The 23716-nt window shown below is 39.4% G+C and overlaps 1 protein-coding gene across 2 annotated transcripts in view; it reads right to left on the reverse strand.

Moving 5' to 3' along the window:
* Positions 1 to 1914: 1914 nt before the first annotated feature.
* LOC109073012 (growth/differentiation factor 11-like) overlaps positions 1915 to 23716 on the reverse strand; it is a 64657-nt gene continuing 42855 nt past the window's right edge. Inside the window, exons 2-3 of one of the 2 annotated variants that reach the window (XM_042733620.1) lie at positions 2780 to 3153; positions 1915 to 2600 (exon numbers count right to left, since the gene is read on the reverse strand). In XM_042733620.1, coding sequence (XP_042589554.1) covers positions 2223 to 2600; positions 2780 to 3153 — 752 coding nt within the window. In that variant the 3' untranslated portion in view covers positions 1915 to 2222. Of the gene's footprint in view, positions 2604 to 2779; positions 3154 to 23716 lie in introns of both variants that reach the window. The other variant, XM_042733619.1, reaches the window with a different exon arrangement.

Here is a 23716-nt window from a genome sequence, read left to right on the forward strand (position 1 = left end):
CACAAAATAGTATCTGTTCCGTGCTCCGGCGCGGTTAGTGCTCACACTAGTCAAATGAACTGGGCTTTGGGGGTCAAACGCACTCGGGCACGGTTCAAAACGCCTAGTGTGAGTACACCCTTAAGGCCTGTTCACACCGGGACGAATTTCGCGCGCGATATTCGCCGACGTTTAACGCCTCGTGACTAAACAAAGGGCGCCAATGTGAGTGTGCACACCGACGCGAAAAACGCCACGCGTAAAAGCGTCATTTTTTAAAAAACGCCTCGGGTTCTTTTTTTTTGGTTTGACGCACTGCGTCAAAAAAACTATACGACCAATGAGAATGGCGCTTTTGCACACGTGTCTGGAGCTTCTGAAGTTACAGTAAAACACAACTTGGGGGCGCTCAAACACAAAACTGTCTTGCTGAGCACACATACGTAACGGCGAAGAAGATATACGCCAAGTAGCGTCTACACTGCCGGGAAGAAAAGAGATAAGACGAAGAAGATGCAAGGCAAGATGAATGTAGAGTTGCTGGTCTCGTTGTCGGTCGGAACACAAAGAACTATATGACAAACGCGACAGCGATTACAAAAATCTTGATAAAAGAGAACTAGTATTTCTAGTATTTCTGTTTTACATTAAGCGCCATCTAATGTCAGGGAATGAATTTGCATGTTCACTCGGCTCATCGTCAGCGAAAATCGCTTGGGTGTGAACACAAAAAACGCGTTGAAAAACGCTGGCGAATAACGCGCGCCGATATTCGTCCCGGTGTGTACGGCCCTTAAGACTCCTTCTGTATGGAGAAAATAGTCGTATGCATTGCTCAGGTGTGATTTTGGCCCACTCTTCCACACAAACATTCTTCAAATCTTGAAGGTTCCATGGGCCTCTTTTATGAACTCTGATCTTTAGTTCTTTCCATAGATTTTTTTTATTGGATTCAAGTCAGATGATTGGCTGGGCCATTCTAGCAGCTTTACTTTCTCTCTATGAAACTGAATGAGAGTTTCCTTGGCTGTGTGTTTGGGATCATTGTTTCGCTGGATTGTCCACCCTCATTTCATCTTCATCATCCTGGTAGATTGGCAGCAGATTTTTATTAAGAATGTCTCTGTACATTTTTACATTCATCCTTCCTTCAATTATATGAATTTTGCCAGTGTTACACCATGATGTTTTGGGGTGATGTGCAATAGAGCTGCAACCATGGCAGTTGAGTGCATTACTTATTCTACTTTATTATTTTCTTTGAAACGATTGTACATGCTAATTCCAGGTCTTTCTGAAGCTCTCCACTAGTGATCCTTGGCTCTTGGACAATTCTTCTGATAATTTGTTTCACTCCTCTGTCAGAAATCTTGCGAGGAGCACCTGGTCGTGGCCGGTTTATGGTTAAATTACGTTCACTCCACTTCCAGATTATGTGCTAACAGTGCTCACTAGAACATTCAGAAGTATAGAAATCCTTCTGTAACCAATGCCATCAGTATGTTTTACAACAATAAGGTTGCAAAGGTCTTGAGAAAGCGCTTTGCTTTAACCCATCATGAAATGTTTCTCGTGTGACACGTTGGTCATGAGACACCTTTTGAAAGGCCATAAATTGGTACTGAACCAACTAATATTAATTTCCACTGACAAGGGTCAGGATTGTTTTCTATTTACTTATAGATTTCAGCTGTTGTCTTGGCTTTCCATGCCTTTTTGCACCTCCCTTTATTCATCTGTTCAGTACTTTTTCCCTGGGTCATTCCATTTTATAACACAGAACTTAATTTCTGAATTTGTTTGTTTTGCTTTCTTTGTATGTATTGATTACTTGGATTGTTACCGACATCTAGTGAAAATTTCATGTCAACAGCACCTTTAGAAATATATTTACTGAGAAAACTTGTGATGTGTTCAATACTTATTTTACCCGTTGTATATATATATACACACACACACACACACACACACACACACACACACACACACACAAAATGGTGGTAGAACTAAAATTCAGATTCGAATAATAAAGTGAGAAATTAGGATTTATTAGGATCCTTGACCTAAGAGTGTACTACTAGAGTTATCAAAGAAAAAACAAATGTATTTTTGTTCTCTGTAATACGTGGTATTCTTTCCAAAGAATGTAAGGAAATTAAAAGAAATTGCAGAGACTTGTAGGTGCTAAATTCATCCCTAACACCCTCCATCACTTTCCCGTAGCTCTACCAAAACACATAATTCTATGAACAGCCACAGCGGTCCACCACCATTCCTGGGATTTTGCCATGGATTATCTGCTGTTTATCATTGAAGTACAGCATGTTTATCGGTGACATCTTCGTGGGGGTGCAGCATGGCCCTGCTGATCCTCTAGGATTGGCATGCTGAACCAGATGAGTATGTGGGTACTTCTGCATGAACATGTACTCACACTGGCCTGAACAGTAGTTTGCCTTGTAACGTTTGGGTGCAATGATCCAGTCCCAGCCAAAAGCTTCAAAGTCTACTGTGAGCGGGTAGCGACAACAGCGGGATTCCGTGGAGTGCTCATCACAGTCAAGACCCAGATTTCTCCGTGAGCGCTTGGTTGTTTCAAGAACCTTGACTTCCAGGAATGGCTGCTGGAGATTACGGGAGGAAATAGACATACAGAGATGGGTCAAGCACCTTGTATAAATTGTAGTCTCAAATGCTTCTCAAGTGACATAAAGCTAAAAAAAAAAAAACTGGCTCAGTGCGATGATTATTGTTTCCACTATAGCAGTATTTTTGGTCTAGCAGGTCTAAGGGTCCTTACCAGTCCTTCCTCTCCAGGCCGCAGAGACGTCACAGCCAGGTCATTGCCACTCTCATCATAGGCATTTATATCAATGCCCCAGTTTGTGTGTGGCTGCTTGAACCAGTTCTGCAACACATGCTTGAAATCAATGCTCTGCCAATGACCAGCTTGTGAACTGAGTTCAATTTTGAGTGACCGGATGCGGATGTGTCGGCTTCCCTGCTCAGTGACAGGTTTAAGGCGAAGGATCTGCAGGTAAACAGTGGACGTTTGCTGTAGTGGACGCAGATAAACCCACAGCTGAGCTTTCAGGACCTTGGTAAACATCAGTTTTGGACTGAACTTGAAGAAACAACAGCTGGGTTTCCCATCCACCTGCACCAGAGGTTCAGCTAAAGGAAACAAATGAAATGCTATTATTCACTGAAATTGCATTTAAAATGGTCAAATAGTATAACAGTATGATATAAACTAAACAATATAAATCTAAAATAAAAATATAACTGTAAGCACCTTCAGGAAAACAATGCACGGTGGACACATGCATTTAACAATCAAAGTCTCAGATGGAGACTGCTTACCAGTTAGTTACCAGAGTCTGTTATAATTACAACGTTTCCCAAAAGTATCATAAGAAAGCATTAAAGCTTTTGGGAATGGCAGCCCTGAACAATACTTATCAGAGGACTGAAAAAAACACAAACATATATACTTATTTCACAATAAATAACCTGAAATTGTAGCCTACATAGTTTGTGCAATTACATTTATTTAAATTGAACATTGAAAGATAATATTGATCATGTTTTATTCTGTAATGTTAATAGAAATCATACACTGGCAGAAAAAAAGGCAGCACTTTATGCGTGCAACAGCCTTTCACTGGCAGGCCCTTATGAAAATGAACCATGTTTTACTAAAGTGACCGTAGTTCAACCGTATTTAAAGTTGACTTCTTAAAATAAGACTTCTTCATGCTCTCCTAAAATGCCTCGTTTAAACACGCCCCCACATGTCTACGTCACAATGTGGGAAGATTTGCATAACACCACCTAAATGTTCTAGCTGTTGCCGTCGGCGCCATGTCGTGTGGACACTGTTTCATTGTAAAAGCAAAAATACTTTATTTGGCCTTCCAAAAGAGGACACAACTAGAAATCAGTATTTACAACACTGTTCCAGAACAGTTCAACCCAAATATTTAGATGTGTGCAACGCATTTTATGGAGGACTGTTTCCTGATCTTGGGAGAGAAGACTACAATGCCGCCACTTCTGACTCACAGTCTGTAAGTACGTTTACATGTGTAAAGGATTGTCCAGTTCTTGCGCCTCCCTGAACTGCACATTTTGTATGTTTCTCTTATGGCTTCAGACGTTTGTTCTATTCAAACGTAAGTGCCCTGCGAAGTGGACATCACAGAATATTCTGCCATGATTCCAGTTCTAAGCGAACGTATATGTTCCATTCAAAGTGCATTGAATTGTGTGAGACATTAATTTAATTTGTATTGATTTACAGAGGTATATGATGTCACACTTGCCTGTGTGTGAAGACGTTGGGCAGCACAAATCTGTGAATGAATGTTCTGAAGTGAGGTAAACTTCAACAAATTTCCCCTCCTCAGGGGGTAGGGAGCAATGAACATTGTGTAGGGACCATGTCAATGGGAACACAGTTCATGCACAGAGCTCACTTCTAACGAGCTGATTATCTGAATCAGGTGTGTTAACAAAGAGAGACATGCAAAATATGCAGAGCTGAGGGGCGCGAGGACTGGAATTGAGAACCGCTGGTGTAGTGTAGCACATGTTGTCGTTTCTCCGATCACAAATGCAGACACGGTTTTATGTTTATGCGGAAAGCAACGTAATGCATAAAACACAGTATAAATCATTATAATCCGTAATTACCACTGGATGCAACAAATGGCTCGTTTGTAATGGGCTTTATTGTTTTTGTCTTGTAGCACCGGTGTTCTGACCGGGACATGCATCACAGTATAGTAAGGGTCGTAACATTTCCGTCACATGCGTTGAGGCATTCGGCCAATCACAAAGCACTGAATAGATGGCCAATCAGACCACACCTCGCTTTTCAGACCGATGAGCTTTGTAAAAACAGGTCGCATTTCAGAAAGGCGGAGCGTAGAGGAGAAACCATAATGTACAGTATGTGGAAAATAATGTGTTTTTTGAACCTTAAACCACATAAACACATTTTATTACACCAAAAACACAAAATAATGTTCTTTTTAGCAACATCATATGACCACTTTAAAATAAAAATAAAAGTACAAATAAATAAATGATATTGTCTAAATGTACGTCCAAATGTAATACCGGAAATACTTTGGGTAACACTTTAGTATAGGGTCCAATTCTCATTATTGTTAACTATTAACTACTTTTAACTAGTTGCTTATTAGGACGCCTATTATTAACATACTGACTTTTTATTAGTACTTATAGAGCAAATATTCTGCATTACCATATTACATCCCTAATTTTCAGTGATGGCCAGTAGCGTTGCTATATGTAGTGAAGCTGCTAGCTTAACTACATTTCTCAGTAGTGTGGTGGTAGCGTCGCTGTTTTCTTTCAAGAAACACTATGTTTATAAAGGCTATGTTTATAAATGTTTTTTTTGTATTTGAGGAGCAGAGAAGAGTGTCTTAGCATTTGTTGTCAAGTCACAGTCAAATAGCTTGTGCAAAGTGCTGAATCTTTTATAATATGATATTTTTGCCAAAAAACAGGGAAAAACTGAGCGCCCTCATATTGACAGAACAAGTACTCATTTACTAACATAACCTCAGTTCCCTGAGATACAGGAACGAGTTCTGTGTCTGCTTAAGACGCTATGGGAAAAAGACTTTTTTTCTCCTGAACTGAAGCCTTTTTTCAATCACGCAGTGAAACTGCATGGCCATTGGTTCGTGCAGTGTATAAAAAAATTAACCAATGGCTCGGCAGTGGAGCTGCACAAGCCTATGGCGACAAAGCCTGCCAGAGACCGCCAGAATGGGTGAGTCCGTCTGGATATATAAGCGGGCGTTCGCCACAGGATTCTCAGGTTACTTCGACTGAAGCGACGACTGATTCATGCGGCTACACAGCACGGCTAGCAACGGAGTACCTGAGTACTCGTTAGTAACCAAGTACGTTTCTTGGTGATGCTATACTCATACTGTGTCTGCTTAAGACGCTATGGGAACACAGTACAATCACGTCATGCTAGGGTAGAGGAATGACTATAAAGGTATTATAACTTCCATAAGCAAGCATTGCCCATAGAGATGTTAATAACCCAAGGCTAAGATGGGCTGAACTCACTGATGTCACACCTGGCTTGGTTAATCATTCCAGAGGACTCATGCAACTTCGGCTCCCAGGAGTTGAGAGCTGACAATTAAACTAATTCCAGAGAGATTGAGCGTGATACGATCAAGGGATCTCTGTCAGACTTGTTTGCGCACCGTGTGTCTCTTCAAGCAGAAAGGACCCTGGGCTGCAAGCCAGGTTATAAAACCTAGCAAATGTGGATGGCGAGGCCCAGCTTCACAAATATCCGCAATGGACACACCACTGGACCATGCCCAAGACGAGGTGATGCCTCGAGGAGATCTCATCTCAACGGAATGGGCCAAGCTGGGCCAACAACAGCTGAGTCAGCTCTGATAGCCACAGCTGGTTCTTCCAGAGAGGGGCCACCAGGAGAACCTTGTGTTTTTGTTCCCTGATTCGCCTGATAACTTGTGGGATCAGGGCGATTGGGGGAAATGCATAAAGAAGGAGGTTGGGCCAGTCGTAGGCCAACCTGAACCTGGTCTTTGAATAGTAAATTGGGCAGTGAGAGTTGTCTGAAGAGATCTACCTCGGCCTTGCCGAAAATCTCCCATATTCTCTGAACCATCTGCAGATAGAGTGTCCACTCATTGCTCCTTGATAACATGTCCACTCCTTGATTCAATTTGTCCAGTATATGCGCCGCTCTCAGTGAGCGCAGGTTGAGTTGAGCCCATTCCAGAAGGCGCTCTACCAGAATGAAGAGGCGCTTCGAGGAGAGGCCTCCTTGGCAATTTATGTGGGACACCACCGACATGTTGTCCATTCGGATTAGCACATGGTGCCCTTTTAGGACTGGCAGGAAGAACTGACAGGCCCGACACACTGCTAGCATTTCCAGGCAGTTGACGTGGAAGCCTTTCTCTGCCTTTGACCAGTGGCCAAAAGTCAGTATGCTGTTGCACAGCGCCCCCCCAACCTGAGTTGGAGACATCTGTCGTGACAGTTTTTCTCCTGCAAACCATTCCCATGGCCACCCCCTGTTCTATCCAGCGAGCGTTCTTCCAGGGGGCCAGGGCTGTTACACAGGCCTGATTCACCCTGACATGCAGGCGTCCAGCATCCTCTGAAACATTTAGAGAGAGCGAATGGTACCAATCTCGAAGGAGGCCGCCAGAGCCCATTCCGGCGCTACTGCAGCTCTCATTTGAGCTTAGGGCTGTGACGGTGGCAGATTTTTACCACCACAGTGGTAAGGGACCAACTACCACCGGTGGCGCGGTGTTGATATATGTATGTATACAGGTGCATCTAAATAAATTAGAATGTCATGGAAAAGTTAATTTATTTCAGTAATTCAACTCAAATTGTGAAACTCATGTATTAAATAAATTCAATGCACACAGACTGAAGTAGTTTAAGTAGCCTTTTGTTCTTTTAATTTTGATGATTTTGGCTCACATTTAACAAAAACCCACCAATTCACTAGCTCAACAAATTAGAATATGGTGACATGCCAATAAGCTAATCAACTGGAAATATAACTGCTAAGGATCAATGATCCTGGACCAGTAAAAGTGACGCCATATCCTCTAAACCTCGTAACTCCATTGGCTCCTCAAACTGTCAGTCATTATTCCTCCCGCCTCTCTTGTAAATGAAGTGCGGCACACAGTTTGGAGTATCTCGGCTTGTTTACAGTCTGAAGGTAAATAAAAGAACTGTTGATTGAATAAGTACAACATTTTCTTTACTTAAGAAACACTATATTTATAAAGGTTAATTTTTTTTGTATTTGAGGAGCAGAGAAGAGTGTTTTAGCATTTGTTGTCAAGTCACAGTCAAAGAGCTTGTGCAAAGTGCTGAATCTTTTATAATATGATTCTTTGGCCAAATAACAGGAAAAAACTGAGCGCCCACATAGTGACAGAAATATACTCATTTACTAACATAACCTCGGTTCCCTGAGATACAGGAACAAGTACTGTGTCTGCTTAAGTCACTATGGGAAAAAGCCTTTTTTCTCCTGAACTGAAGCCTTTTTTCAATCACGCAGTGAAACTGCATGGCCATTGGTTTGTGCAGTGTATAAAAAAATTAACCAATGGCTCAGCAACACCTGCAAAGGTTTCCTGAGCCTTCAAAATGGTCTCTCAGTTTGGTTCACTAGGCTACACAATCATGGGGAAGACTGCTGATCTGACAGTTGTCCAGAAGACAATCATTGACACCCTTCACAAGGAGGGTAAGCCACAAACATTCATTGCCAAAGAAGCTGGCTGTTCACAGAGTGCTGTATCCAAACATGTTAACAGAAAGTTGAATGGAAGGAAAAAGTGTGGAAGAAAAAGATGCACAATGAACCGAGAGAACCGCAGCCTTATGAGAATTGTCAAGCAAAATGATTCAAGAATTTCACTGAACTTCACAAGGAATGGACTGAGGCTGGGGTCAAGGCATCAAGAGCCATCACGCACAGATGTGTCAAGAAATTTGGCTACAGTTGTCGCATTCCTCTTTTTCAGCCACTCCTGAACCACAGACAACGTCAGATGCGTCTTACCTGGGATATGGAGAAGAAGAACTGGACTGTTGCCCAGTGGTCCAAAGTCCTCTTTTCAGATGAGAGAAAGTTTTGTATTTCATTTGGAAACCAAGGTCCTAGAGTCTGGAGGAAGTGTGGAGAAGCTCATTGCCCAAGTTGCTTGAAGTCCAGAGTTAAGTTTCCACAGTCTGTGATGATTTGGGGTGCAATGTCATCTGCTGGTGTTGGTCCATTGTGTTTTTTGAAAACCAAAGTCACTGCACCCGTTTACCAAGAAAATTTTTTGGAGCACTTCATGCTTCCTTCTGCTGACCAGCTTTTTGAAGATGCTGATTTCATTTTCCAGCAGGATTTGGCACCTGCACATGCTGCCAAAAGCACCAAAAGTTGGTTAAATGACCATGGTGTTGGTGTGCTTGACTGGCCAGCAAACTCACCAGAACTTAACCCCATAGACAATCTAAAGGGTATTGTCAAGAGGAAATGAGACAAGAGACCAAAAAATGCAGATGAGCTGAAGGCCACTGTCAAAGAAACCTGGGCTTCCATACCACCTCAGCAGTGCCACAAACTGATCACCTCCATGCCATGCCGAATTGAGGCAGTAATTAAAGCAAAAGGAGCCCCTACCAAGTATTGAGTACATGTACAGTAAATGAACATGCTTTCCAGAAGGCATTAATTCACTAAAAATGTTTTTTTTTTATTGGTCTTATGAAGTATTCTAATTTGTTGAGATGAATTGGTGGGTTTTTGTTAAATGTGAGCCAAAATCATCATAATTAAAAGAACCAAAGACTTAAACTACTTCAGTCTGTGTGCACTGAATTTATTTAATACACAAGTTTCACAATTTGAGTTGAATTACTGAAATAACCTTTTCCACAATTTATTGAGATGCACCTGTATATATATATATATATATATATATATATATATATATATATATATATATATACAGGTGCATCTGTGGAAAAGTTTATTTCAGTAATATATATATATATATATATATATATATATATATATATATATATATATATATATATATATATATATATATGTATTGTTTACTATGTCACTTGAGTGCAGTGCAGTGAATTATCTCCAAAACCCAGTCTGGCACTACAGGAATGGCCTGCCAGGCCTCAGCCCATGTGACAAGGGGTTGGATTAATTTGAATAGCTGGGCGCCCTATGGGGACCCCACACTTAGAAGAGGAAATTTGGTCTGTTTGAAAATGCTTTCAAAAAATGCTTTGCTAGACTAAATGCTCTCATAGCGAGAGCAGTCAGCCCCTATGCGTGCCCAGCGTGGGCGTGGCCCAGATGCGTCCAATTTGAAGCTGTAATAATAATAATAATCACTAGTGACAGCATTCTCTTTTAATCCGCCAAAAAAGATCAAACTGCTAATTAGAAAAGGAGTACTGATGATCTTTATGTGTAAACACTATGGCAGATCAAAAATGCGGCACACATTCTCTCAGATCCGCTTGTAGCGGATGAGGGGAGGGGCGGTGCCGCCTTCCTTGAAGAAGGCGAGCCGCAAGCAAAGCAGAGTGAGACATGAACTCTGGTAGTGAGAGTGGTCTGTCTCAGCAAGCACAGCCTCAGCGTGATCGTGGCCCAGGTGAGAGGCGCATTCAATACAAAAGCTGTCAGCGAAATTGAATCATTGGTGACAGCGTTCTGCTCCAAACCGCCTAGAAGGATTGAGCCGCTCGACAACGAGAGGCAACGATCCTCACATGTAAACACATCGGCAGATCAATGAGCTGCATGAAGAGTAATGCACGCGGGGGCTTTGCCAGCATTAAATCACTCAAGCCTGATCGTTCATCCCCGCGAGTTCACTGGTTTGGAACAGTTGTTGAATAAACAACTAAAATGAACTATTATGCTTGTCTATCTGCTTGACTGACAGTTTTATTGATCACTGAGAGAGCACTGACTTATGATGTTGGTTCAATATAAAATTTTATTTATTACAAAATAGCTTGGATGTAGTAAACAACTTTTGCAAAGCTGCTGAAGCTTAGCTTGCTTCATTTCACAGGGCTGTAGCTTTAGTGTATTGAAGCTTGATTTAATGAAGAGTAACTGTAAGCTTAGCTCACCACATTTTCCAAGTAGCTTGCCCAACACTGTATGATACTTTGGCCAAATAACAGAAAAAAACTGTCGCACACCTAGCGACAGAAAACTGTATAACCTGCAAGTTTATGAAAATGTAAATGCGATGCCCGTACTGCCTTTGTGGCGTTAATGACAGTGAAAAGCATTCGCTGGTCAGAAACTATGTATTTGAACTTGATTTTGGTGAAATGTTAATAATACAATGACACATGCAACGATGCAAATAAATGTAGCCTAAGTTATTTGTAGGCCTATAGCCTACATCTATATGGTAACACTATACAATAAGATTTAATTATGTATTAACTAACATGAGCATACAATGAACAAAATATTTATTACAGTATCTAAACATAACAAACAAAACAATTTAATTAAAAAACACACTATAAAATGTAGAAAATGTTAGTTCACAATGCATTAACTAATGTTAACAAACACAACTATTGATTTTAATAATGCATTAGTAAATGTTGAAATTAACATTAATAAATGCTGCAGAAGTATTGTTCATTTGTAATTCATAACTACATTAGTTAACTAATGTGAAGTAATGAACCTTATTGTGAAGTGTTACCATTTATATAAACGTATCTATATACAATAAAGCCACAATACCAACTAGTAACTATCAATAGGAGGTTTCTGGCTGGCAGAAAAATTTATTTTGCCTATGTCACAATATGAGGTAAATCTGGCCCTGTACATGATACTAATTTTTGTTGCCAAACTGGTTTGGAACAGTTGTTGAATAAACAACTAAACTGAACTATTATGCCTGTCTATCAGATTGACTGACAGTTTTATTGATCACTGAGAGAGCATTGACTTATGATGTTGGTTCAAGGGGTCAACGGTACACACACACACACTTAGTTAGTTGCTTAGTTGGGGACACTTCATTTACAGCGATATCGTTGACTTGATTGCAAATTATTGCACAGATACTATTTAAACTGAACTGAGCTGCATGATGACATCACTGAATTCAATGATGAACTGCCTTTAACTGTCATTTTGCATTATTGACACACTGTTTTCCTAATTAATGTTGTTCACTTGCTTTGACGCAATCTTTTTTGTTTAAAGCGCTATATAAATAAAGGTGACTTGACTTGACTTGACTTGACTTGACACACACACACACACACACACACACACACACACACACACACACATATATATATCTAGTATATATATATATATATATATATTATCATTTAGATGTAGTAAACTACTTTTGCCATGTTGCTGTAGCTTTAGTGTAGTGAAGCTTCATTTAATGAAGAGTAACTGCTAGCTTAGCTCACTACATTTTCTAAGCAGCTTGCCCAACACTGCTAATCTTACCCAATACCTTAACTTAACAACTACCTTACTTACTATTAATAAGCAGCAAATTGGGAGTTTCTTGAGACAAAACTCATAGTTAATGGTTTATTAATAGCGAGAATTGGACCTTAAAATAAAGTGTGACAGTAATAACTAAATAAAAGTATTTTGTATTTGTTTTACTTACACATAATGCATAAAATGAAAACAGAAAAATTTTATTTTTTAAAATATGCAATATTTTATATATAAATAAAGGGTGCATAAGAGGAGAATATATTTTAGTACCATGATTTTCTCTCAAAATACAAAACATTACAAGAAACTTACAATAGAGTAGAATTATGTGAAGAATGTGCACACTTCCTGCTGACAGCTGGTGGTGCTATGATGTTAATAACTATAATCTCAATTTAATATAAACCCAACAATGCACTTACATTTTTTTTTTTTTTTTTTTTTTTTAATCATTATTGATCCTTCAACATGGAAGTTCCATTCACAGTTTCAAATTTTCAGTGTCTTGGCATCAGGTTGACAAAGTTTGGTGTGAAAAGCCTAAAAACCCTGTTATATACCCTTTAATAAACCATGGAATACTGGAATTACAAAAAAAAAAAAAAAAAAAAAAAAAGGACATTATCCCACATTTCCGCTAACCCTAAAATATTTTTAAATACAGGTAAAACACCTAGAAAAGAATCAATACAGAAATCTCTTTCATAATAATACCCTATTTTTATGATTTTTTTTTTTTTTTTTTGATTTTTTTAAATATCAATTTGTCAAACTGTCAACCTATTGATAAAGGTATTGAACTTGAATTGAACTTGAACTATTGGTTGGAGCTAATGACTGTAATTCATAATGGTGTCTGGCTTGATAAGAACAATCTATGTACAGAGTTTCGATTTTACCTATGTCTAACAGCTGACAACTCTGATGTGTGTACATAATTTCATGAAATTTTAAGCATTTCATTTCAATATCAATAAAATCCTCAAAATATATTATGAGTATAATATTAGGTTTTGACGTATTGCCATGGCAACACTGTTTAAGATATCAAGAATCATTTTGTAGTTTTACATCAACTGTGTTTTGACATTATTCTGACAAAGTTTGAAGCAAAATGTGTAAATACAAGCATAATTTCAAAGCCTGGACCATTTTACTGATGTCCTTACTACGTTTCTGGACCTTGATCGTGGAAGTACCGTTGCTGTCTATGGGAGGGTTAAAGAGTCAAGTCAAGTAACTTTTATTGGCAAATCACCACAGCACATGTGCCTCGGTGAGTATAATTCTTGGAAGCGTGCTCCAGAAATTGCAGAAACAATTTACATATAACCATACAGACTTCAACAGATGAAAATGTGCAATATGCACATACATATAGTCAGTACACACAGTGTACTATTAGACATACTTACAATTAGTACTACATATTATACGCAATACACATTATGTACATATTCTACATTATGTAGACATATATACGCATAAAAATATGCTAAGATGCAACAGATTGTACATGAACTGGATACAGAAAATGTCATGGATATGCATTGGATGGTATCCAGTGGTAGCAGATAGATCATTGTATTAAATGCAGTTTGTATGTATAGTCCAGTGTTGAACTGTTGAAGTTAAAGTGCAGTGTGTGGCATACCACATTGTGGGAGTATGCTGTAGGGTGTATTAGTTTTGATAACCTGAGGGAAAAAGCTATCCCTCAGTCGGCTTGTGCGGGATCGGATGCTGCGGAGATGTTTTCCTGAGGGCAGCAGAGAGAGCAGTCTGTGGGACGGGCGGCTGTAGTCACTAATGATCCTCCGGGCTTTCCTTCGCAACAAGTGTGGCAACATCTGCAATGTTGAGCTCTCAGAATGCATCAAAAATATCTTAATTTGTGTTCCAAAGAAGATCTTATGGTTTGGAATGACTTGAGGGTGAGTAATTAATGACAGAATTTTCATTCTTGGGTGAACTATCCCTTTAAAACAGACAGGGTTGAAAACCAGCAAACAGTATAATCCAAGGCACAGGCAAAGGAGTCAGGGCAGGCAGCAATCAATCAAAAACAATGTAACAGTTAGTGATGGGACGATTAATACCGAGGCGCAGATGCTCCGATGCAGTTTTCAAAGCACTATTCTATTACACACTGTGCCGATGCTTGTATCGAAATGACAATACCACGTGACTGATGACGTTTGAAGCTTCGAACGTCATGCAGTATCGGAAGGTCGGGACAGCTGGTTTGAAAAAATTGGTGCTTTGCATGACTCTTGTTTGACTTTACACTGACTTGGTTGCGTGTGTGGTGTGTGTGTGTATGTGTACACTTATTTGGGATTCAGTAGAATAGTTTAGAATAATCTCAACACCAGACAGAAACTGAATGTACGTCACACCTCTGTTGCATTGTATCATGTTCTATAGCTGCCAAACAGCTCAGCCAAAATATTTTTGCTACTACTCAAGTCAATTATTAATTATAAATCACACACATACAAGGGACAAGTGTGTGCCAAAATGTTCAGGATCATCAGGTTCAATCTAGAGCAGTGGTGTCAAAGTCAGTTCCTGGAGGGCCGGAGCACTGCAGAGTTTAGTTCTAGCCCTGCTTCAGTACTCATACCATGTTGTTTTCAAATAAGCCTGAAGGACTTGATTAGTTGGATCAGGTTTGTTTGATTAGGGTTAAATCTAAACTCTGCAGGGCTCTGGTCCTCTAGGAACAGAGTTTGACACCCCTGATCTAGAGGTCTTCATGAAAGAGACCCGTAATGTGCTACACCGAACCGACCCGGACCCGTCTATTATTTCAAAAGCTGGACCCGGACCCATGTAGATCCGAGAAATGCCTACCCAGACCCGACCTGGACCCGTCTATTATTTGAAAGCTGGACCCGAACCCGCCGGGAAGACAGACCTGACCGTCACATATTCCACCTTAAATTGCTATTACAAGTCAATAAACCTGTTGTGAAAAATACAACTTTTTGTCTTACCTAATTTAAGGAGCCGTAGTCTCTCTTCCTTTTACCTGACTGCCTGTGATGCATTACAATCCTCCGACAAGAAAGTTATCCATGTTATTCCTCTCGTTATTCCAAGTCTAAGCTTAATCCACTCATTATTTCAGCTTCAAAAGTCCACTTGATGTCACGGTGACGGATGACAAATGCAACTGTGCACATGTACATTCTGACTCGAGTTAACTCGCATAATAACTTCGACTGTTTGCCCTTTTGATCTATAATAACGATTGCTCGGTCAGTGCCATGGCCGCTGACGTTACATATTTGCTATCATCCCTTTGCTCTCTGCTCTGCGTCGAGTCTGTATCTGACCAATCTGACCGGGGACCCGGCTGATCATTTAACATAGACCCGAACCCGTACGGGTCCCGGGTCGACGGGTCTCGGGTGCACTGTGAAGACCTCTAGTTCAATCGTTAAGGCCTTTAATTGTCAGAATGCTCACATAATGTAACCACTGACATCTTCACATCATCTTCAGACATCTTTCCCTCTCAATGATTACAGTCCCTGTCTGTTTCAAGTCCACCACTATCATCCCTATACCCCAAAAAAGCCACAGTTTCAAGTCTGAATGACTACAGACCTGTGGATCTCACACCGGTTCTCATAAAGTGTTTTGAGAGTCTAATCAAGAAACACATTCAAAGCATTGTACCAGCCACCCTGGTCCCATTACAGTTTGTGTACAGGACTAATAATAGATCAACAGAGGATGCCATTTCATTTGCCCTTCACAAAATACTAACTCACCTGGAAAATAAAAATAGCTATGCCAGACTGATTTCATTGATTACAGTTCGGCATTCAACTAGGCCTGGTCGTTAAAACGGTATCGATATTTATAGATAGTACACCTTCTTCGAAATCGATATAAAAAATGTTAGATATAGCGGACGAAATAGGCACGTGCTGTGAGTGACGCAGACAGCGCACACAAGCACGTACACATGCTGAAATGAGTGCAGTTTCTGCCTGTAATGTGGAGATTGTGAATAAAGAATGAATATTAGTTTAATTTAAAATTGCATTTGAATGTTGGTGGCTCGCGAGATGCGGTGATAATGTAATATGACATGGTTGAATTTTAATGTTTTTTTCTACTCTAGCCCACGAGGCGCGCTGCTGCTGCGTTACTCATTCAAAATATTAGAGAAATATTGATGCTCAATGCGGAGATCTTGATAAATGTTAAAACCAAAACCAAGCCATTCACACAGATGGATATTGAGCGCATTTTTCAGATAAACAAATATGACTGCTGCACTCGCGTCTCACACAAGAGATGTATAGAAAGCCATGCAAAGTTAAAACAGTTTAAACTTTTAGAAAACATGTCACGAATTTGTGTAGGTTTATTCCTTTTCAGTGCGTCTCATATGTTTTTAAATGCAATCTGTGTGAATGGGGCTTTGGCTCTTTGGATTAAGCAATGCATAAATACATGATGCTGTTTTGTTCATAATTGTTTATCCAATTTACGAAATTATATTTGATTTTTATTAGTTAATTTAGATGTAATGCACGTTTTTATAGAGTTACTTCCTTGCGTTGACAATTTAAATGCACTGCATTATTTTGTCCATTGCGCCCTCCTGTGGCCTCGGGAGACAGTTAGACCTATACAATAAAGACCTATTAAATCTGCATATAAAACATTAGAAATTAGATTTTTGTTTAAATTTTGTGTTTGTTTGTTAAAACAAAAACTATTTGTTGTTTGTCTCAATAAATTGTGTTAATTTAAAAATACAGTGGTTAAATTTAAACATTTTTTTTCTATTGGTTTTTTTGTTTTAAAAAAGATAATAAAAATGTCAATAATTATCGATACCGAATTATATGAAACATTATATCGTTGATACATTTTTTTTTTTTTTTTTTTTTGCTATATCCCCCAGCCCTACATTCAACACTATCATCCCCTCCAAACTCATAAACAAGCTATATAACCTGGGCCTGCCTTCTGCTCACCAGTAGACCTCAACATCTCCGCCTCGGCAAACACTCCTCCAGCACCATCATAATGAACACAAGCACTCCTCAGGGCTGTGTACTCAGCCCGTTGCTGTACACTCTTTTCACTCATGAGTGTGTTGCTAGCCATCCTAACAACAGCATCATAAAATTCACAGATGACACCACAGTCATTGGCCTTATCACAAACAATGATGAGACCGCATACAGGAAAGAAGTGTCTGAACTGGTCAAATGGTGTGAGTCTAACAGTCTCACACTGAACATCAGCAAGACCAAGGAGATGGTTGTGGACATGAGGAGGAGTGAGCGTGTCTATCAGCCTCTGCTCATCAGAAATGCTGAGGTTGAGAGAGTGGGCAGCTATAAATTCCTTGGTACACACATCTGTGAGGACCTCAAATGGACAGTCAACACAGTGAAACTAGTAAGGCCAATCAAAGAATGTACTTCCTGAGGAGGCTAAGGCAATTTGGCATGTCATCACAGATTCTCCATAACTTCTACAGATACACTGTGGAGAGTGTGTTAACTTGCTGCATTGCTGTGTGGTTTGGCAACAGCACAACACATGAGAGAAAGGCTTTATAGAGGGTCATAAAGCTGGCCCGGAAAATCACAGGGACTAAAGGACCTGCAAATGGGCTTGCAACATCATCTAGGACACCACCCATCCCATCCCATTCACAATTTCTTCACTCTCATGAAGTCATTCTCGAGAGGAGTAAACAAAGTAAGAATTTCATTGTACTCTATACATACTACATATGACAATAAAGCTTTGAATCATGAAGTCTAATAGGTTAGACTAGTGCGTGTGCGCATTAACACACTAGGAGTGCCATTTTTTTTCTCAAAAAAAAAAGGCATGATTACAAATGTGATATTGATTTTATACAACAGTTCAATAAACAAGAGGTTAACATTAAGAGACTTACATTTTAGACACCATATTTCCTGTTTTTGCTCTATTTCGACAACAAAAATAATTCCAAACAAAGCCACAGCACTGTTTTGTCTCTGAGCAACATGGAGGCATTTTGTCCCTGAATGAATCAACTGTTTAAATGATTTGGTTCAATTGCAGTGACTTACTTATTGATGGTGACTTGCTGACACCTACTGGTGGTTTTAATTTCGCATTTAAAGTATCTTTTCATTTTTTTAAATAATTTCAAATATCAGTATTCAACGTTTTATGTTTACAGTATTAAAAAATTATATATGCATGTGTAACTGCAGGTTAAATGCAGTCATGTCCTGCATTAATCAGTTTGTAAATGCATCTTTGGCCTCGTTTACACTGCAGGTCTTGATGCCCAATTCTGATTTGTTGCCTATATCCAAATTTTTGGGCTGTCAGTTTACATGTTCTTTCAATTGTTACCCATATCCAATTCATGTGTTTACACTTGCCATACCATCTGAAACATCATGTATGCTTTGTTGTCATTTACTGCCTCCACATGCTTCCTCCTGAGAATAATGTGACCTGTGCTGACAAAACGAGTCAAAATGAGCAATTTAAAAAAAAAAAACACACATTCTCCATTAATAGACCTCCAAAATGATTTATGATTTGTTGGAATCGGACAAAAAATGACTGAGCTTACACCAGTTTGAAGTCGATAGAGTGAAGTCCTCCGTCTTTTCTTATTATTAATTACTATATTAATAATCACAATACAGCTATTTTTTATTTTATCTTTACTATTAGACTATAGATGTTTTTCCCCCAACAGTTCCTCAAGCATTCACTTAAGACAGAACAGATTATGTTTGCGTGAATACTGTTGATTTATTTCACTAATTCCATTCAAAAAGTGAAACTTGTATATTATATTCATTCATTACATACAGACTGATATATTTCAAATGTTTATTTCTTTTAATTTTGATGATTATAACAGACAACTAAGGAAAATCCCAAATTCAGTATCTCAGAAAATTTGAATATTACTTAAGACCAATACAAAGAAAGGGATTTTTAGAAATCTTGGCCAACTGAAAAGTATGAACATGAAAAGTATGAGCATGTACAGCACTCAATACTTAGTTGGGGCTCCTTTTGCCTGAATTACTGCAGCAATGCGGCGTGGCATGGAGTCGATCAGTCTGTGATTTTCCATGGGGTTAAGGTCAGGCGAGTTTGCTGGCCAATTAAGAACAGGGATACCATGGTCCTTAAACCAGGTACTGGTAGCTTTGGCACTGTGTGCAGGTGCCAAGTCCTGTTGGAAAATGAAATCTGCATCTTTATAAAGTTGGTCAGCAGCAGGAAGCATGAAGAGCTCTAAAACTTCCTGGTATACGGCTGTTTTGACCTTGGACCTCAGAAAACACAGTGGACCAACACCAGCAGATGACATGGCACCCCAAACCATCACTGACTGTGGAAACTTTACACCAGACCTCAAGCAACGTGGATTGTGTGCCTCTCCTCTCTCCTCCAGACTCTGGGACCCTGATTTCCAAAGGAAATGCAAAATTTACTTTCATCAGAGAACATAACTTTGGACCACCCAGCAGCAGTCCAGTCCTTTTTGAAGCGAGACACTTCTGACGCTGTCTGTTCTTCAAGAGTGGCTTGACACAAGGAGTGCAACAGTTGAAACCCATGTCTTGCATACGTCTATGCTTAGTGGTTCTTGAAGCACTGACTCCAGCTGCAGTCCACTCTTTGTGAATCTCCCCCACATTTTTGAATGGGTTTTGTTTCACAATCCTCTCCAGGGTGCAGTTATCCCTATTGCTTGTACACTGTTTTCTATCTTTTCCTTCCCTTCGCTTCTCTATTAATGTGCTTGGATACAGAGCTCTGTGAACAGCCAGCCTCTTTTGCAATGACCTTTTGTGTCTTGCCCTCCTTGTGCATGGTGTCAGTGGCAATTTTAATGATGTACAGAACGCAATGCCTCAGAAAATCCAATCTGCCTGTCAGTCGCATTGGCACATATCTGATGTATATCCGATTTATTTCCACATATGAATGCGGCCTGAAACCTATCTCGAAATATCCGAATGCATGCTTTTTTTTTCCTGTTTACACTGTCATAGAACAGATCCAATCTGTGTCACATATGAGCAAAAAATAGGAATTGGGTCACATTTAACTGACAGTGTAAGCGAGGACTAAATGTCAATTCAGATGCAGCTTCTGTGTTTCCTCTGCCTTGCAAAGATGAATTTTGTTGATACTGATTTAATTTGCTTGATAACAGGCCAAATGCCTTATTATTCTAATTGACTGATTAAAGGTAAGAATTTGACTCAAATGATGATGCACACCTTAAGAAAAAAAAGGCTTAATTGTAAATCTCAATTGAACTGACCACCACACAGAATATGAAGAATATCAAAGTCAGCTGTCCACGGTAGTCCTTAAGACTACCTGCACAATAAAACAAGATCAGCACAAATATCGTCTAATCATTATCAATAAAATCCTAGAAAATATCAAGATATATTTTTTTGTCAGTATCGCACACCCCTAGCTGCTAGCCATTCCGCGCAATTGACAGAGCTAAATGTAAAATTTAACACCGCATACACCATCCTAACCCTCGCCAAAAAGGAGCTCTCTCTCTCTCTCTCTGTGTATTTAACCAAACTAAGATTCATTTAGGTGGTTTACGTTAGGAATCTGTCAGTGTTCTTTTCATTTTCTCTCTTCTTCAGCCCTTTGCGTTTCCCACGGTAGTTAGCTTGCTGTCACAAGCTAATATTAACCAATCTAAAATCTGTATTAAAATTAAGAATGTAAAGTTGAAATATGTTAATATATCATCTGAAGTTGTGGTGCTCATTAATTTTTGGTGGGTGCTCCTAAATCTTTGCTGGTGCTCCTAACTTTTTAAAGTTGGGAGCACCAGTGCTACCAAGTAAAAAAGTTAATTTCGAGGCCTGAGCACTGTTGTCTGATTTCGCTGATTTCGTCAACGAAAATTGTTCCAAACAAAGTCACATCCGAGTCTGCACATCTCCAAGCAATGCAGCAATTATAAAGACAGTCCCTTTGAATCAGCTATTTGAATGAATCAAATGAATATTTCAGTGACATAGACAGTGACTTGCCCTCACCTAATGGCAGTTTTAGTTTAATTTTTAAAGTATAGTTTAAGTTATTTAAATAATTTCATGTTTCTCTATTCAAAACTTTATATTTAAAACATTCAACTCATAAAATTGTTATTATGCATTATGCATATTATTTAAATGCATTCAGAAAACCTCTAAGCCTCGTTAAACAATAAATATACCTAAATGACACTTTTGTGTTGTTCAGTGCCACTTCTGTAGTGCAAAGATGAATTTTGTTGATACTTATTTCATTTGATTGGTAACTTATTCTTCCTGATTGTGTCTTATTATCCTAATTTAATTTATGGTTTTCATTAACTTTTTATAAATATATAAATAAATATACAGTGGGTACGGAAAGTATTCAGACCCCCTTAAATTTTTCACTCTTTGTTATATTTGCTAAAATCATTTAAGTTGATTTTTTTCCTCATTAATGTACACACAGGACCCCATATTGACAGAAAAACACAGAATTGTTGACATTTTTGCAGATTTATTAAAAAAGAAAAACTGAAATATCACATGGTCCTAAGTATTCAGACACTTTGCTGTGACACTCATATATTTAACTCAGGTGCTGTCCATTTCTTCTGATCATCCTTGATATGGTTTTACACCTTCATTTGAGTCCAGCTGTGTTTGATTATATACTGATTGACTTGATTAGGAAAGCCACACACCTGTCTATATAAGACCTTACAGCTCACAGTGCATGTCTGAGCAAATGAGAATCATGAGGTCAAAGGAACTGCCTGAAGAGCTCAGAGACAGAATTGTGGCAAGGCACAGATCTGGCCAAGGTTACAAAAAAATTTCTGCTGCACTTAAGGTTCCCAAGAGCAGAGTGGCCTCCATAATCCTTAAATGGAAGACGTTTGGGACAACCAGAACCCTTCCTAGAGCTGGCCATCCGGCCAAACTAAGCTATCGGGGGAGAAGAGCCTTGGTGAGAGAGGTAAAGAAGAACCCAAAGATCACTGTGGCTGAGCTCCAGAGATGCAGTCGGGAGATGGGAGAAAGTTGTAGAAAGTCAACCATCACTGCAGCCCTCCACCAGTTGGGGCTTTATGGCAGAGTGGCCAGACGGAAACCTCTCCTCAGTGCAAGACGCATGAAAGCCCGCATGGAGTTTGCTAAAAAACAGAGAAATAAGATTCTCTGGTCTGATGAGACCAAGATAGAACTTTTTGGCCTTAATTCTAAGCGGTATGTGTGGAAAAAAAAACAGGCACTGCTCATCACCTGTCCAATACAGTCCCAACAGTGAAGCATGGTGGTGGCAGCATCATGCTGTGGGGGTGTTTTTTAGCTGCAGGGACAGGACGACTGGTTGCAATCGAGGGAAAGTTGAATGCGGCCAAGTACAGGGATATCCTGGACGAAAACCTTCTCCAGAGTGCTCAGGACTTCAGACTGGGCCAAAGGTTCACCTTCCAACAAGACAATGACCCTAAGCACAAAGCTAAAATAACGAAGGAGTGGCTTCACAACAACTCCGTGACTGTTCTTGAATGGACAGACCTGAAAATGGCTGTCCACCAACGTTTACCATCCAACCTGACAGAACTGGAGAGGATCTGCAAGGAGGAATGGCAGAGGTTCCCCAAATCCAGGTGTGAAAAACTTGTTGCATCTTTCCCAAAAAGACTCATGGTAGGGCTGTGCAAATAATCGCATTCGATTGTCATGTGCATCTTATCAGTAAAGCCGGTCCCGTGATTAGTAGTAAATCACCATCACCTGCTTTCAGATTGAGCGGCTTTCACTACACAGAGTCATATTTCACTGACAATTAGGCAAAATCGCCCTCATAATCGCAGATGAATTGCATTTGATTTCGGACGCGATATCGCCTAATTTGTCAGTGAACTACGGCTCTGTGTAGTGAAAGCCGCTCCATCTGAAAGCAGGTGATGCTGATTTAGTACTAATCACGAGACCATCTTTACTGACGAGATGCGCATGTCAATCGAATGCGATTAATTGCACAGTCCTAACTCATGGCTGTATTAGATCAAAAGGGTGCTTCTACTAAATACTGAGCAAAGGGTCTGAATACTTAGGACCATGTGATATTTCAGTTTTTCTGTTTTTATAAATGTGCAAAAATGTCAACAATTCTGTGTTTTTCTGTCAATATGGGGTGCTGTGTGTACATTAATGAGGGAAAAAAAACGTAAATGATTTTAGCAAATGGCTGCAACATAACAAAGAGTGAAAAATTTAAGGGGGTCTGAATACTTTCCGTACCCACTGTATATTATATAAGTTTATAAATATAGATTGCTGATCTTGATATAAGGTTAGAAAAAATGCCATTACAAAGGTGTCTCTGCAAATCACTTTAAGGAGTTAAATATTAGGTTTAATAAGTATATAAGGTTAATTTTTGTCATTGATCAGAAGGCCCTCCAAAAACTTTGACTGTGCACCTAATTTTTTTTTTACAATATGAGCACAAGTGCTCATGGGGTCATTAATTATGCTTACATTATCACATGTGCAGATTCCTCCACAATGTATCTTTAATTTATCAGCATTTGAATGA

The sequence above is a fragment of the Cyprinus carpio genome, chromosome B11, assembly GCF_018340385.1.
Source record: "Cyprinus carpio isolate SPL01 chromosome B11, ASM1834038v1, whole genome shotgun sequence".
Taxonomy (NCBI): Eukaryota; Metazoa; Chordata; class Actinopteri; order Cypriniformes; family Cyprinidae; genus Cyprinus; species Cyprinus carpio.